This window comes from Hordeum vulgare, chromosome 4H, assembly GCF_904849725.1.
Source record: "Hordeum vulgare subsp. vulgare chromosome 4H, MorexV3_pseudomolecules_assembly, whole genome shotgun sequence".
Lineage (NCBI taxonomy): Eukaryota > Viridiplantae > Streptophyta > Magnoliopsida > Poales > Poaceae > Hordeum > Hordeum vulgare.
Genome location: NC_058521.1, coordinates 56,329,047 through 56,341,400, shown reverse-complemented (window position 1 = coordinate 56,341,400; position 12,354 = coordinate 56,329,047). Strand labels below are relative to the sequence as shown.

Below are 12,354 nucleotides of genomic sequence, written 5' to 3'. Positions count from 1 at the left end.
CACTTCATCGGTCTTATCGTCGGTGCTCATGGAGACGGCGGATGGATGACATGGGCTTGGACGCCGAACGCGGCGGTCGCAGGACAGGTTTAGGGACGGGTCTTTTTTTTGTTCTAGATTTTTGAAATGTAATAAAATACGCCGTGTTTGCATTAAATCCGATCGAGTTTGCATGTATTTCATCCAGTTTAAAGAAAAAAGGTTTAAAATATATGCGGCTAGAGTTGAATATCGTCCTTCCGCTTCCATGTCCCTGAACTGGTCTCCCTTTATTTGCAAACGGATGCAGAAGAAAATTTACGAATTGTCATTGAAGATGCCTTAATCTCCCCAAAACATACTTAATGCTTTAGCCACCGCAGCCGCAGGGGCGACGGCAGCCTGGGCGGCGAGCAGTGGACGCCCCTCACATGAGCTCGTAGCAGCAGGGCACCGTGGTGATCCTTGTAGGCGCCGGCTGACGGGCTGATAAGTTTATTCGGTAACTTCCTGTACTAGTTGTAATTTAGGTGGCGTCCTATTTGATTCGAGTAGATGCGCCACTTTGTTGATTCATTGTAAAATGGCACTCACGCAGTAATACATTCCTTTCAGTTTTGACAAAAGTTTTGATAGAACAAAACACTAGGAGATCATACACTACATAAATGCTAATTTCTTCACTGCTCGGTACTGCAGCATGAAGATGATGAACCTAGTAAAAACAGAACCAGCGTGTTCTTTATGGAGTCGGAGCCAATGTTTGAGAACCCATACTGAATAAAATACAAAGCATGTAACAGTTGCAAAATACAGATCTATTCATAGTACAAAAGCTAATTGCTTCTTAGAAATCACTAGATACATGATGCAGTTGTCTGCAGAGGCAATGAATAATAATGTCATACTCCCTCCGTTCTTAAATATAAGACCTTTTAAAGATTCCACTAGGGACTATATACAGATGTGTATAAACATAATTTAAAGTGTAGATTCACTCATTTTGTTCCGTACGTAGTTCATAGTGAAATCACTAAAAGGTTTTATATTTAGGAACGGAAGGAGTAACATGCATGAACTAGTAATTATGGAGGTTGACATTGAAAGATTAGCTGGAAGTGCCATGCCTCTCTACGGCAGGCGGTTGCATGTTTATATGCAGGGGCCGATCTCCCTGATAGGCATACATACTTGGAGTACAAGTCAAGAAAGAGATAAGAGGGGGACCGGACCTATCATGAGTTAAATGAGATGAGTCGGTTCTATCTCTAGTAACCGAAAGTTAAACAAAACTATCCTGGATACATGTTATAGATCTCATGTTCCAGGTACAGATAAACTGTGTTTAACACTCTCCCTTAATCACAACTTTGTTAAGTTGAGATTACGTTTAAATTCTTCAAAATTCTTTGTTGGTAGGGCTTTAGTAAACCCATCAGCCACTTGGTCTCGTGAGTGAACAAACCGGATTTCCAATTGTCGATTTGAAACTCTTTCTCTGACAAAATGGAAATCTATCTCAATATGTTTAGTCCTTGCATGAAACACTGGGTTGGCAGATAAGTATGTGGCACCAAGATTATCACACCACAAACATGGAGCCTGAGTGCATTTTACACCAAGTTCTTTCAGCATAGACTGTACCCAGATAATTTCTGCAGTGGCATTGGCTAATGCCTTGTATTCTGCTTCTGTACTGGATCTAGATACAGTAGCTTGCTTCTTTGCACACCATGAAATAAGATTGGGTCCAAAGAAAACAGCAAACCCTCCAGTAGAAGGTCTGTCATATGGACAGCCTGCCCAGTCAGAGTCTAAAAAAGCACTGACAAGTGTGGATGACGACCTGTTGAAGGTTAAGCCAACATTCATAGTATTTTTTATGTATCTGGCTATATGTTTGGCAGCAGTCCAATGAACAGTAGTGGGTGCATGAAGAAATTGGCATACTTTGTTAACAGCAAAAAAATATCAGGTCTGGTCAGAGTCAAATATTGAAGTGCCCCTACCAGACTTTTGTACCTAGTGTTGTCCTCTTGATTCAAGAGATCTCCTTCTGTAAGTGACAATTTTTCTGTGCTAGACAAAGGAGTTGATGAAGGTTTGCATCCTTGCAATCCAACCCTTTTGACCAAATCTGCGGCATATTTTTCCTGAGATAGGTGAAGGCCAGCTCCAGATTTCTTAACCTCAATCCCTAGGAAAAAAATGAAGATCACCAAGATCTTTAAGAGCAAACTCAACATTTAGATCCTTCAATAATCCTGTCACTGCCTCATTAGATGAACTCGTGACAATAATATCATCAACATAAATAAGCACAAAAACAGATGTATGTGACTTATTATAGATGAAAAGGGATGTATCAGATTTGGAAGGCCTAAAACCAAGAGCTTGCAGTTTTTGACTGAGACGTCAGTACCATGCTCTCGGAGCTTGCTTTAACCCATAGAGAGCTTTATCAAGCTTGCAGACATGAGTGGGTGCATGTTTGTTTTCAAACCCAGGAGGTTGTTCATGTAAACTTCCTCTTCCAGAACACCATGGAGAAACGCATTCTGTACATCTAGCTGTCTAAGACTCCATCCCCTTGATACAACAATGGACAAGACTAGACGTATGGTAGCAGCTTTAACAACAGGACTAAAGGTATCATCATAGTCTATGCCATACCGTTGCTTAAACCCCTTTGCAACTAGTCTTGCTTTATAACGATCTATGGTGCCATCATATTTTCTTTTAATCCTGAAGACCCACTTGCAGTCAATTAAATTTTTACCTTGCTTTGAAGGAACAAAATGCCAAGTCTTATTCCTCTAAAGTGCCATATATTCTTCTTCCATTGCCTTTTTCCATTTTGTATCAGCCAGTGCTTCACTAAGAGTGGCCGGTTCACCTGTAGAACAAGCTAAACCAAACTTGGTTTTGTAATTAAATGGTTTAAGAACTCCTTTTTGTAACCTTGTTCGTGATGGAGAAGGCACAACAGCTTGACTCGGCACAGAAGATCCAACGCCTGATCCCGAGGCAGACCCTCCTGGTGCACCAACCTCGCCGCGCCCGTTGGGATTTTCTGTAGATTCTGCAGCGTTAGCAGCATGGGTGTGTGGCGAATCCCTCGCAGAAGATCCGGAGCCGGTTGGAGCAGATCCGTCAGTCGCATGATTACGCAATGATTGCGCCGAATCAGCGCTCGTTGGCCCACCCGTGAGCGTCGGTTGGCCCGTCGGGTTGGAATCAACATCAGTCGGTGTCGGCTCGCCCGTAGGAGATCGGTGGCATCGCGTGTACGTTTGCAGACCACCCGCCGACCAGCGAATGGAAGGAATCCGCGTGGCAGGTGAGGGGCTCGGGTTGCCGCGTCGTGCATGCGCAGGTGCAGGAGGCGCGGTTTCTGGCGCCGTGACTTGCGCAGATCCCGGAGCGGATCTTCTGGCGTCCTGCAGCTGCACCGATCCCGAGGAGGATCTGTTCCCCGACGGGAGACACATAAAATGTTGATTGTTTGGAGCATCCAGGCCATCATCCGGGACGCCATTTTCTTCTCTATTTGGATCTGCATCATGACAGGGCTCAAGCATATGGTTATGAGGATTAGTCACCCGTTGATCAACACAATTATTTTCCCCACGATCACAATGGACAAGGTTAGGTGGTAGAAGTAATATTTCTTGGCGAAGGAGAGCACCGGCATTGGGATGAAGTGTGGCGAATGGAAACTTGGTTTCATCAAAAACAACATCACGGGAGATGTAAACCCGATCGGTGGATACATCTAGACACTTCACCCCTTTGTGGAGAGCACTATACCCAATGAACACACATTGTGTGGATCGAAACATAAGTTTTCGATTGTTGCAGGGTCGAAGGTTTGGCCAGCATGCGCAGTCAAAAACACAAAGAGATGTGTAATTGGGTTTAGTTTGAAGAAGCCTTTCCATGGGAGTTTCATAATTGATGACACGGCTAGGCAATATATTTATGATGTGAACAGCAGCGAGGAAAGCCTCATCCCAAAATTTTAGGGGCATGGATGCACCAGCAAGGAGAGATAGACCAACATCAACAATGTGGCGATGCTTTCATTCGGTTGACCCATTTTGTTGATGGGCATGTGGACAAGACACGTGGTGGGAGATGCCAATTTCTTGGAAGAAAGAGTTTAGTTTTTCATACTCCCCTCCCCAATCAGATTGGACAGCAAGGATTTTGCTGTTGAATTTTCGTTCAACGAGTGCTTGAAAATTAAGGAAGACTTGAAACACCTCAGATCTTTTCTTGAGAAGATAGATCCAAGAGTACTTGCTATAGTCATCGATGAAGCTAACGTAATACGTGTGTCTACCAACAGAGGAAGGAGCAGGACCCCATACATCAGAAAAAATGAGTTGTGATAGTTTTGTAGACACACTAGTAGATATTGGATAAGGTAATTGATGACTTTTTGCTCTTTGACAAGAATCACAAACTATTTCATTATCATGCTCTCCAACATATGGGAGCTTATTTTTCCTAAGCACTCGTTCAACTAAAGAGAAAGCTGCATGTCCTAATCGATCATGCCATCTTGATGAAGATAATTTGGTGGCACTAAGAACTTGTTTATTGGATCGCCTAAGCTCCGGGAGCAAGGGGTAGAGCCCTCGAACACATCTACCTCGATAGAGCACCTTCCTTGTGACCTGATCCTTGATCAAAAAGAAGAAGGGGTGAAACTCTAAGAAAACGTGATTGTCAATGGCAATACGATGAACTGAGAGAAGATTTTTAGAGGCACTAGGAACATGCAAGATTTTCCTAAGATGAATTTTGCGATGAGGGGTTTTAATAATTGAGTGACCAACATGGTGGATCTTCATACCTTCTCCACTAGCCGTGTGGATGTGATCTTGGCCACGGTACTTCTCTCGTATGGTCACTTTTTCCAGTTCACTAGTGATGTGGTTGGTAGCTCCACTATCGACGTACCAGTTCGTGTCTCTACTCCATAGGATCCGTCAGCTGCTCCGGCCACCTTTTCATCTTGGGACGAAGTTTCATCCTCATCAAACTTGTACCAGCAGTCCTTGGCAGAGTGGCCAAGCTTGCCTCAGATTTGGCACTTGATAGCGTCGGAGCGGGATTTGTTGGAGTTGGAGGGGTGGCCATCTTTGTTGTTGGTGTAGGAAGATCGCCCGCCATTGCCATCGTTCTGGCGGTGGGAAGGGTTGGTGTTGTTCCCGCTGCCGGTGTTCTTCCCCTGATTTCGGGGTGGTCCACGATGACGAGATCCACCGCCGCGACCACGTGTGGCCGCGTTTGCGGAGGATTTGAAGCTGCCTCGATTGACTTGCTGGAAGAGGGCCACCCTCTGATCGAAGTTGCTCATCTGAGCGAACAGATCGTCGAGGGAGACCATGGTGGTGCGGGCATCAAGCGCAGACACCAGAGGCTGGTATTCCATGTCAAGTCCAGCCAAGATGTAGGAGACAAGCTCTTCATCAGGTAGTGGCTTACCGGCTGCAGCGAGTTCATCGGCGAGGGACCTCATCTGGGCGAAGTAGGTCGCCACCGTCTAGTTCCCCTTGCGAGCATTGGCCAACGCAATGCGGATATTGTTCACACGGGACAGCGAGTGCGACGAGAACATGTTCGCAAGCGCCGTCCAGAGCTCGTGAGCATGGGCGATCGATGTCACCTGCACGAGCACCTCTTTTGACAGGTTATTCAGAAGATATCCAAGTACCTGCTGATCTTCCCTGACCCAGATTGGATGAAGAGGGTTTGGCGTAGCTTCCTCCTTCCCATCCTTGTCCTTGACGATGATGGCCTTGGCCGGTTCCGGCATGGAGCCGTCAAGGTAGTCGAAGAACCCAGCTCCTCTGATCTGTGGCGTGATCTGAGTCCGCCAGAGGATGTAGTTGCTGCGGGTTAGCTTCTCGATGATCTGGCCGGAGAGGGCAGCAGCGGTGGAGCTGGAGGAGGCCATGGCAGGAGAGGGGATGGTGGAGGGTATTTGCGGCAGCTAGATGTAGTGGAAGAGAATCGCTCTGATTACCATGAAAGATTAGCTAGAAGCGCCGTGCCTCTCTACGGTAGGCGGTTACATGTTTATATGCAGGGGCCAATCTCCCTGATAGGCATACATACTTGGAGTACAAGTCAAGAAAGAGATAAGAGGGGGATCGGACCTATCATGAGTTAAATGAGATGATTTGGTTCTATCTCTAGTAACCGAAAGTTAAACAAAACTATCCTGGATACGTGTTATAGATCTCATGTTCTAGGTACAGATAAACTGTGTTTAACAGACATGGCCGGCAGAGAAAATTTCACGTGATATGATTGAAATGTGTGAAATTTACTGATCGGTAATTGTATCCTCTAGCAAAGCGCGGCCTTGTTGAACTTCTACCAAGCTCTGGCTGCTGGCGTCTGAAGCACGGACTTTAACTGGAGCAAGAAAAAATATCTCCTAATATCAATCTTACAAGACGATGTATTACGGCCCACAGAAAGTGTCTTCAGCTCCATTTCTGAACGTAAAGCATATATTCATAAAAGGTATGTAATTTGCGTTCTTTTTCCTTGTGTATCACACAGCATACCAGACGAACCAAGATGATACCGAGTACTAGTTTAGAGCAACTCTAGCAGACCCCGCATCCTGCCCCGACCCGAAAAATAACTGCCAAAATGCGGATCAGGACGGAAAAACCTGCCCGATCAGACTCCGCATCCCGCCGCGGCCCGCAAATATTTTTGCGGGGCGTAGCAAAATCTCGGCCCCAACCCGCGTATTCACGGGTTTCCCCCTCGCCGTTGCGGTGGCCTGCATATAAACGGAAGCGGTTGGTGAGAGGGACATTTCAGCCCGCGCGGGGTCGGAAAAAGCATATTCCACGAATATGTTTTTTTACGGGTCCATTATGCAGGGTCTGCATCCGCGGCCGTGCGCGCCGGCCCGCAAAGACATTTTTCCGTCTGCTAGAGTTGCTCTTAGCCCCGTTGGAATTGGCAGACCTAAATACCTGTGAAATGCACAAAAGTGCTACTGAACAGAAAAGAAAATGAAAAACAAGATAGAAATATTTTTGATCTGAAATTTGGGGATCAAAAGATCATTGGGTGATATAGTGACATGGATCAAAAGATACCAAGATATAAAATGAAATGTTTTTGACAGGATTAATCATAGATGATGTTCTGTACAAACAATACATACCTTCACATGAAATTACTGCTAAAGCATGTAACATAAACAACACAAACGGTACAGAGCAAGGTCAACAAAAAATACATACCCCCGCAAAAAAAGACGGTACAGAGGCCTCTGGAAGGCAATGGACACCAACCAATCTTTGAGGGATAAATTTGTTACAGCATAGAAGTACCGACCAAATGCTGTTGGCGATGTCGAGGCAAACTTATTGGAATGGTTGAAAGTATGATACAGTTGCACTGGAAGCAGCATACAAGAATACACTGCAGAAAGAACCGACTTGCCGCGTCTAGACACGAACCTCTGGAACATGTAGTATCTTCTGATGCATTCCTTTAGTGTCCCATTGAGTTCTGAAATCCTTGTGCAAGTTCAGCAGCCAGAGCTTCTTAAGGGAGCGAAGGAATTCAATGCCTTGAGGGACTTTATCGAGCTTCAACAGCGATACAATGTACAAACCATCAATGCAGGGAAGAGCGCCATCAATGATTTTTAGCTCACTAACATCATGCATGTGCCTTAAGACAAGCGTCTTCAGGTTGGGAAAGGAGTCTTTAGACAGAACCAAAGTTTTTACACTGTGCATGTTGTTTAGTCTCAGATATGTGAGGTTCGGCATGTGAGGTGCCATCATCCCCAATGGATCTTCCCCAAGGTGACACCAGCTTATAGCTAGATACTTGAGGTTTTTCCCATGGCTGAGAAAGATCGGGCTATTTAGTGTTCCCTTGGCCCATTGTCCTCTGGTAATCAACCTGTGCAGATAGCTAGAACTTGGTTTGAGAGACTCGAAGCAAAGCGCCTCATTCGCATCCCTTGCAGAAAGAAGCAAGCTTGAAAGAAGTGGCATAGTTGACAGGGTAGCAAACAGATTTGCACAGTCATCAGCACTAATGTTATCAATCCACACACTTTGTAGTTGCATCAGTTTTTTCAGCTGCTCTGCCAAATCAGAGCTGGACTCCACAGTCTCGAGAGTTTGCAGTTCTTCCAAGTTGGACAGCTCTTTAGGTGCTTGTACTCCAATGAAGTACCGGAACTCTGTCTGCTTCTCATCAGCATATCTATCAGCTAAAAGGTGCCGCAACTTCTTGATCTTCACAACCCCTCGTGGTAGCTTCTCTATTTTGGTTTGCTTGATGTCCAGAGTGTGAAGGTTAGACAAATTTTCGATAGAGTCCGGAAGTGACCTGACCTTAGTGCGCCGTAACCCGATGTAACGTAGATTGAACATAGACCCTATTGATGTTGGCACTTCAGTGACTTCAGAGTCTTGCAGCTCAAGAACAGCAAGGTAGTTGGATTCAGACAAAATAGACGGCAATATGCCAGAGCAGGGTGAAATCGCTTCAAGTAAGAGTACTGTTCGAAGATGCGGAAGTTTAACTTTCACTACATTGTCATTTTTCCATCCATATGATGACAGACGACGAACATCCTTATCCTGCTGTACCAATATCATTGAGGCATAATCATCTGCTGAAGCAAATCTCTCTTCTTTGGCAACAATAATAGCTAATTCACGCACAATATCATGCATCTTACAGGTGTTGACCCTACCAAGCTCATCATTCTCCACAACCTCAAGCATATTGCGGTGGATCAATTCCATGAGATTTCCCTCAGCTACCATCTCTGGTGTGTTCTTTTCTTTTCTTACCACAAAGCCTTCAGCAACCCACAGTCGCACAAGGCTTTCACGTGACATCTGGTAGTCTTCAGGGAATAGACTGCAGTACAAAAAACAGTTTTTGAGGTCGTCTGGAAGGTCATGGTAGCTCAGATTGAAAATTGCTCGGACATGGTCATTGTTTGACAACTCGCTTCGAAGTTGATTGTATTTTTGAGTCCAAATGTCTAAACGTTGTCTTGAAGACAACATGCCACCAATGGTAACAATTGCTAGAGGTAGGCCATGGCACCTGTCAACTATAGAAGTAGCTATCGTCTCAAAATCCTTGGGGCATATGTGCCCCTTCTGGTTGTAAAAAGCCCTTCTGCAGAAGAGGTCAAATGCATCAGACTTGCTCAATGGCTCGAGCTCAAGGTGACGGGTGGGAGAAGAAATTCCGGCAACATGATCCTTCCGTGTCGTAATGATGATCCGACTGCCTGGGAGATCCTGGAGAGCATCATGTATCTGGAAGTATACATCTTGCTCCCAGACATCATCCAGCACAATCAAATATTTTCTGTTTTTAAGTCTCTGTTGTATTTCCTTCTTCAAGTCATGCACATCCATTTTGTCAATACCTGCTGATAATGGTTGTTCGGTGTATCCAATCTTCCATAGTAGCTTCCTCAACAGGGCATCAACAGTGTAGACTTGTGACACAACAATCCATGCATGTGCAGGGAAGTTGATCTTTTCACGTTCATAAACATTTGAAACAAGGGTAGATTTTCCCAAACCACCCATGCCAGATACTGTTATCACGGTGTTCTCTGTCTCCGTCTCTGGCTCTTCGGAGTACAGCCATCTAGTTAGCCATATCCTGTTCTTTTCAATCCCTACTAGATCTCCATCTTTGACAAATTCTGGGAAGCTGTCCTGGGACCGCTGCCTTTCCATCTCAGTAAGTGGGTTAGCGGCAAGCTGGAAGGGATGCAACCACTGATCTTTCATCTTTATAACTAGTTGAATCTCGTTCTCTACCTCAACTATCTCATCCGTAATTTCACTGAAAACTTTGACATAATGTGTTCCTTTGATGAAGAATTTCTTCAGGAACCCTTCTTCTTGAAGTTGAAGAAGGTGATATGAGTATTTATCTATTACATCTTCAACATGATAGGCCACCTTGCGAACAACCCCAATCCAAGTCTTGACAACGTCGTCTGCAAGGTATACCGTGCCTATCTGCCTTATAACATTGCCCATCATGGTCAGTTGCTTCTTTATTTCCTCAACTTTTACTGGCAATTCCTTCAGATTAGTAACCTTTTCAGAAATCTTAGCTATGACACTTTTGGTGGCTTCTTCTAGTAAAATGTCACCAATCTTTGTGACAACAATGAGTACCGCCTCGGCCATTTGATCTAAACAGCAAAGATAGAGCATATTACATGGCAGAATAAAAAATAACCATTCAGAAGATACTAATGGCTGTGTGCATTAATCAATGCAGAGGCCAGGGATACCCCCTTCAAGACAAGAAGGAATTATGGTTACCAAATTAGCTCATGAACGTGTATGTGCAGAGTAGCATTTCCCCCCTTGGCCTATTATATTCAATTTTTCCTCAACCGGATGTATCAATCTAGAGCATATTTAAGACAATATAATTTATCATGTAGGAAGATGTCAGATATCACCACATCAGAGAATCTGCCTTTGGTCGCTGAGGTCTTGGATCGCAGTTAACAGTACTAGTAACGGATGGAATTCCTAATGAACTCGACTCAGTCGGATTTCAAAAAGATCCTAGGACTTTGACTCATATTCGAGAACAGAGACCCAATCCTAGAGATAAACTGTATCACAAACAAAGGTTCAGTCCAAGTCATTCTTTTTTATCAAAGTGAAAACACCTAGCACAATCCAAAAAATGAAATAATAAATAGTAACGTGAATGGCAGGTGGGCACAAAGATTAGAGTAGGACAAACCCACTAGGCTTGAACGAACATCCGATTGTCACCCCATCTGAAAGTAATCTGGACTAGAGAACTGCAAGTCTGTGATTTTCATTGCAGGGAGCTCGATAGGTCTAGGATACAATGCAAGGACCAGCAAGAAATTAATGTTTATTCTAGTTGAGCAAAAAAACCATTGAAGCAGCATCCACGTAGAACACAACTGATATGTAGTCTAGCAAATAAATGGATGCACTGTTTGGAACAAGGTTGCAACTCTCTAGTTAATTTATCACATTTGGCAAACTGCAGGGAAAAGAGCTGTCCTCTGGAGATGCAGCATTTGATGGTGGTGGTCGACGTGATCAGCTAATGCTCACCTTTTGGAGACTAACAGATCGTGGCCTATAGAGCAGGACAGCAGGGTACGTCCCGAACGAACGACCAGTGTGATCAAGTCTGCAGCATAAGAAAAGGAGAAATTGGACATCAGAATATGTAGCCAAGTACAAAGATGCAGACGCAATCAAGAGTTAAAGATCGAAATTTTTTGTTAGTGGCAAGAACAGGATGACAACAATTTACACACTACTACAATGAATAACATTAGCCACCTTGGCGCTGTTTCCCCAGGTAAACAGGACAGCCGACATCGGGTGGAGGCAACTATGCCCCCTCGGCAATAGAACATCACCCTCTTAACATCCCGTATTTCTTTTCAGATTTTTTTCGAAACTTTCAAATGTGGTTTCCATGAAGTTCTTTTTAAAATCTTGGTTTCCATGTGATATTCTCCCCCTCTGCCTGCCTGCGGTGGCGGGTCTTGGCCTCTAGGTCCCGCAGGGGCATTCCGTCGAACACATGGCCGACGACAACTTTTTCGCTAGTAAAACTGGAAACAACCATCTCAGCTTGTTTGGAACACACAAGTTCGGCGTAAAACAGTTTCGATTACGACGTACCCGAAACCCCAACTTAGTCTAGCGGCGGTGGCACTTGCCAGTTACCGGGTGAGACGGCAGAGATCTACGCAGAAGCGCTGGGAGCCACGAATTTCACAAAGAAAAGGTACCTGACGGGAGCCCGCGCGAGCGCAAAGCGTGTGAGATCTGCAGTGGAGTCGAGAAGGCAGCAGCGTTGACGAGAGCTGACTAAACCGGCTTGCGAAACTGACTCGTCTTCAGGGCGGAGCCATGGATGGATATTGCGGCGATTCAGCTCATGCTCACTCCGTAGCAGTGGAGGTAGCTGGCGAAGGGATAAGGAAGACGGGAGGAAATGCAGCGAGTGTGAAAATCAGTGGGCGATAGCTACTTGCGATGCCCCATGTCTCTCGGTCGGTAGCCCTCACGCAATCACGTTTTTTTTTGTGTGTGTTTTTTTTTTTTTGGCTAAAGCTATTCAGCTGACGTTCGCTGAAAAGGTACGATAAATCGAACGTTTTTATGACAGTTTATACTGAAACGAAAAATGATAAATTTAGTTCGTAAGCACGGTAAAAAGAATGAACCGAGGAGGAATGCTAGCTAACTAAACTTGCCTCTCTCTGCCAACTTAAATTGTCATGCTTTCCAGCCGACCTTTTTTCCTAATCTGTTT

The 12,354-nt window shown here is 44.8% G+C and overlaps 1 protein-coding gene across 4 annotated transcripts; it reads right to left on the bottom strand.

Moving 5' to 3' along the window:
• Window positions 1-6,481: 6,481 nt before the first annotated feature.
• LOC123447858 (disease resistance protein RPM1-like) lies at window positions 6,482-12,064 on the bottom strand. 4 transcript variants are annotated; one of them, XR_006631557.1, is made up of 5 exons: window positions 11,828-12,064; window positions 11,136-11,214; window positions 7,263-10,219; window positions 6,879-7,012; window positions 6,482-6,790 (listed from the first exon to the last, which is right to left on the bottom strand). XR_006631557.1 is itself a non-coding variant. In XM_045124561.1 (3 exons), exon 3 carries the CDS (start codon window positions 10,212-10,214, stop codon window positions 7,470-7,472), a length of 2,745 nt encoding a protein of 914 aa, XP_044980496.1. In that variant the 5' UTR covers window positions 10,215-10,219; window positions 11,136-11,214; window positions 11,828-12,064; the 3' UTR covers window positions 7,123-7,469. The 4 variants fall into 4 exon arrangements, 1 of the variants encoding a protein (XP_044980496.1); XR_006631556.1 differs by having other exon boundaries at window positions 6,879-6,989; XR_006631558.1 differs by lacking the exon at window positions 6,879-7,012.
• Between the last annotated feature and the right edge of the window lie 290 nt (window positions 12,065-12,354).

Excerpts from the sequence above, each read along its gene's own strand:
- LOC123447858 (XM_045124561.1), bottom strand. The coding sequence starts at position 10,214 with ATGGCCGAGGCGGTACTCATTGTTGTCACAAAGATTGGTGACATTTTA.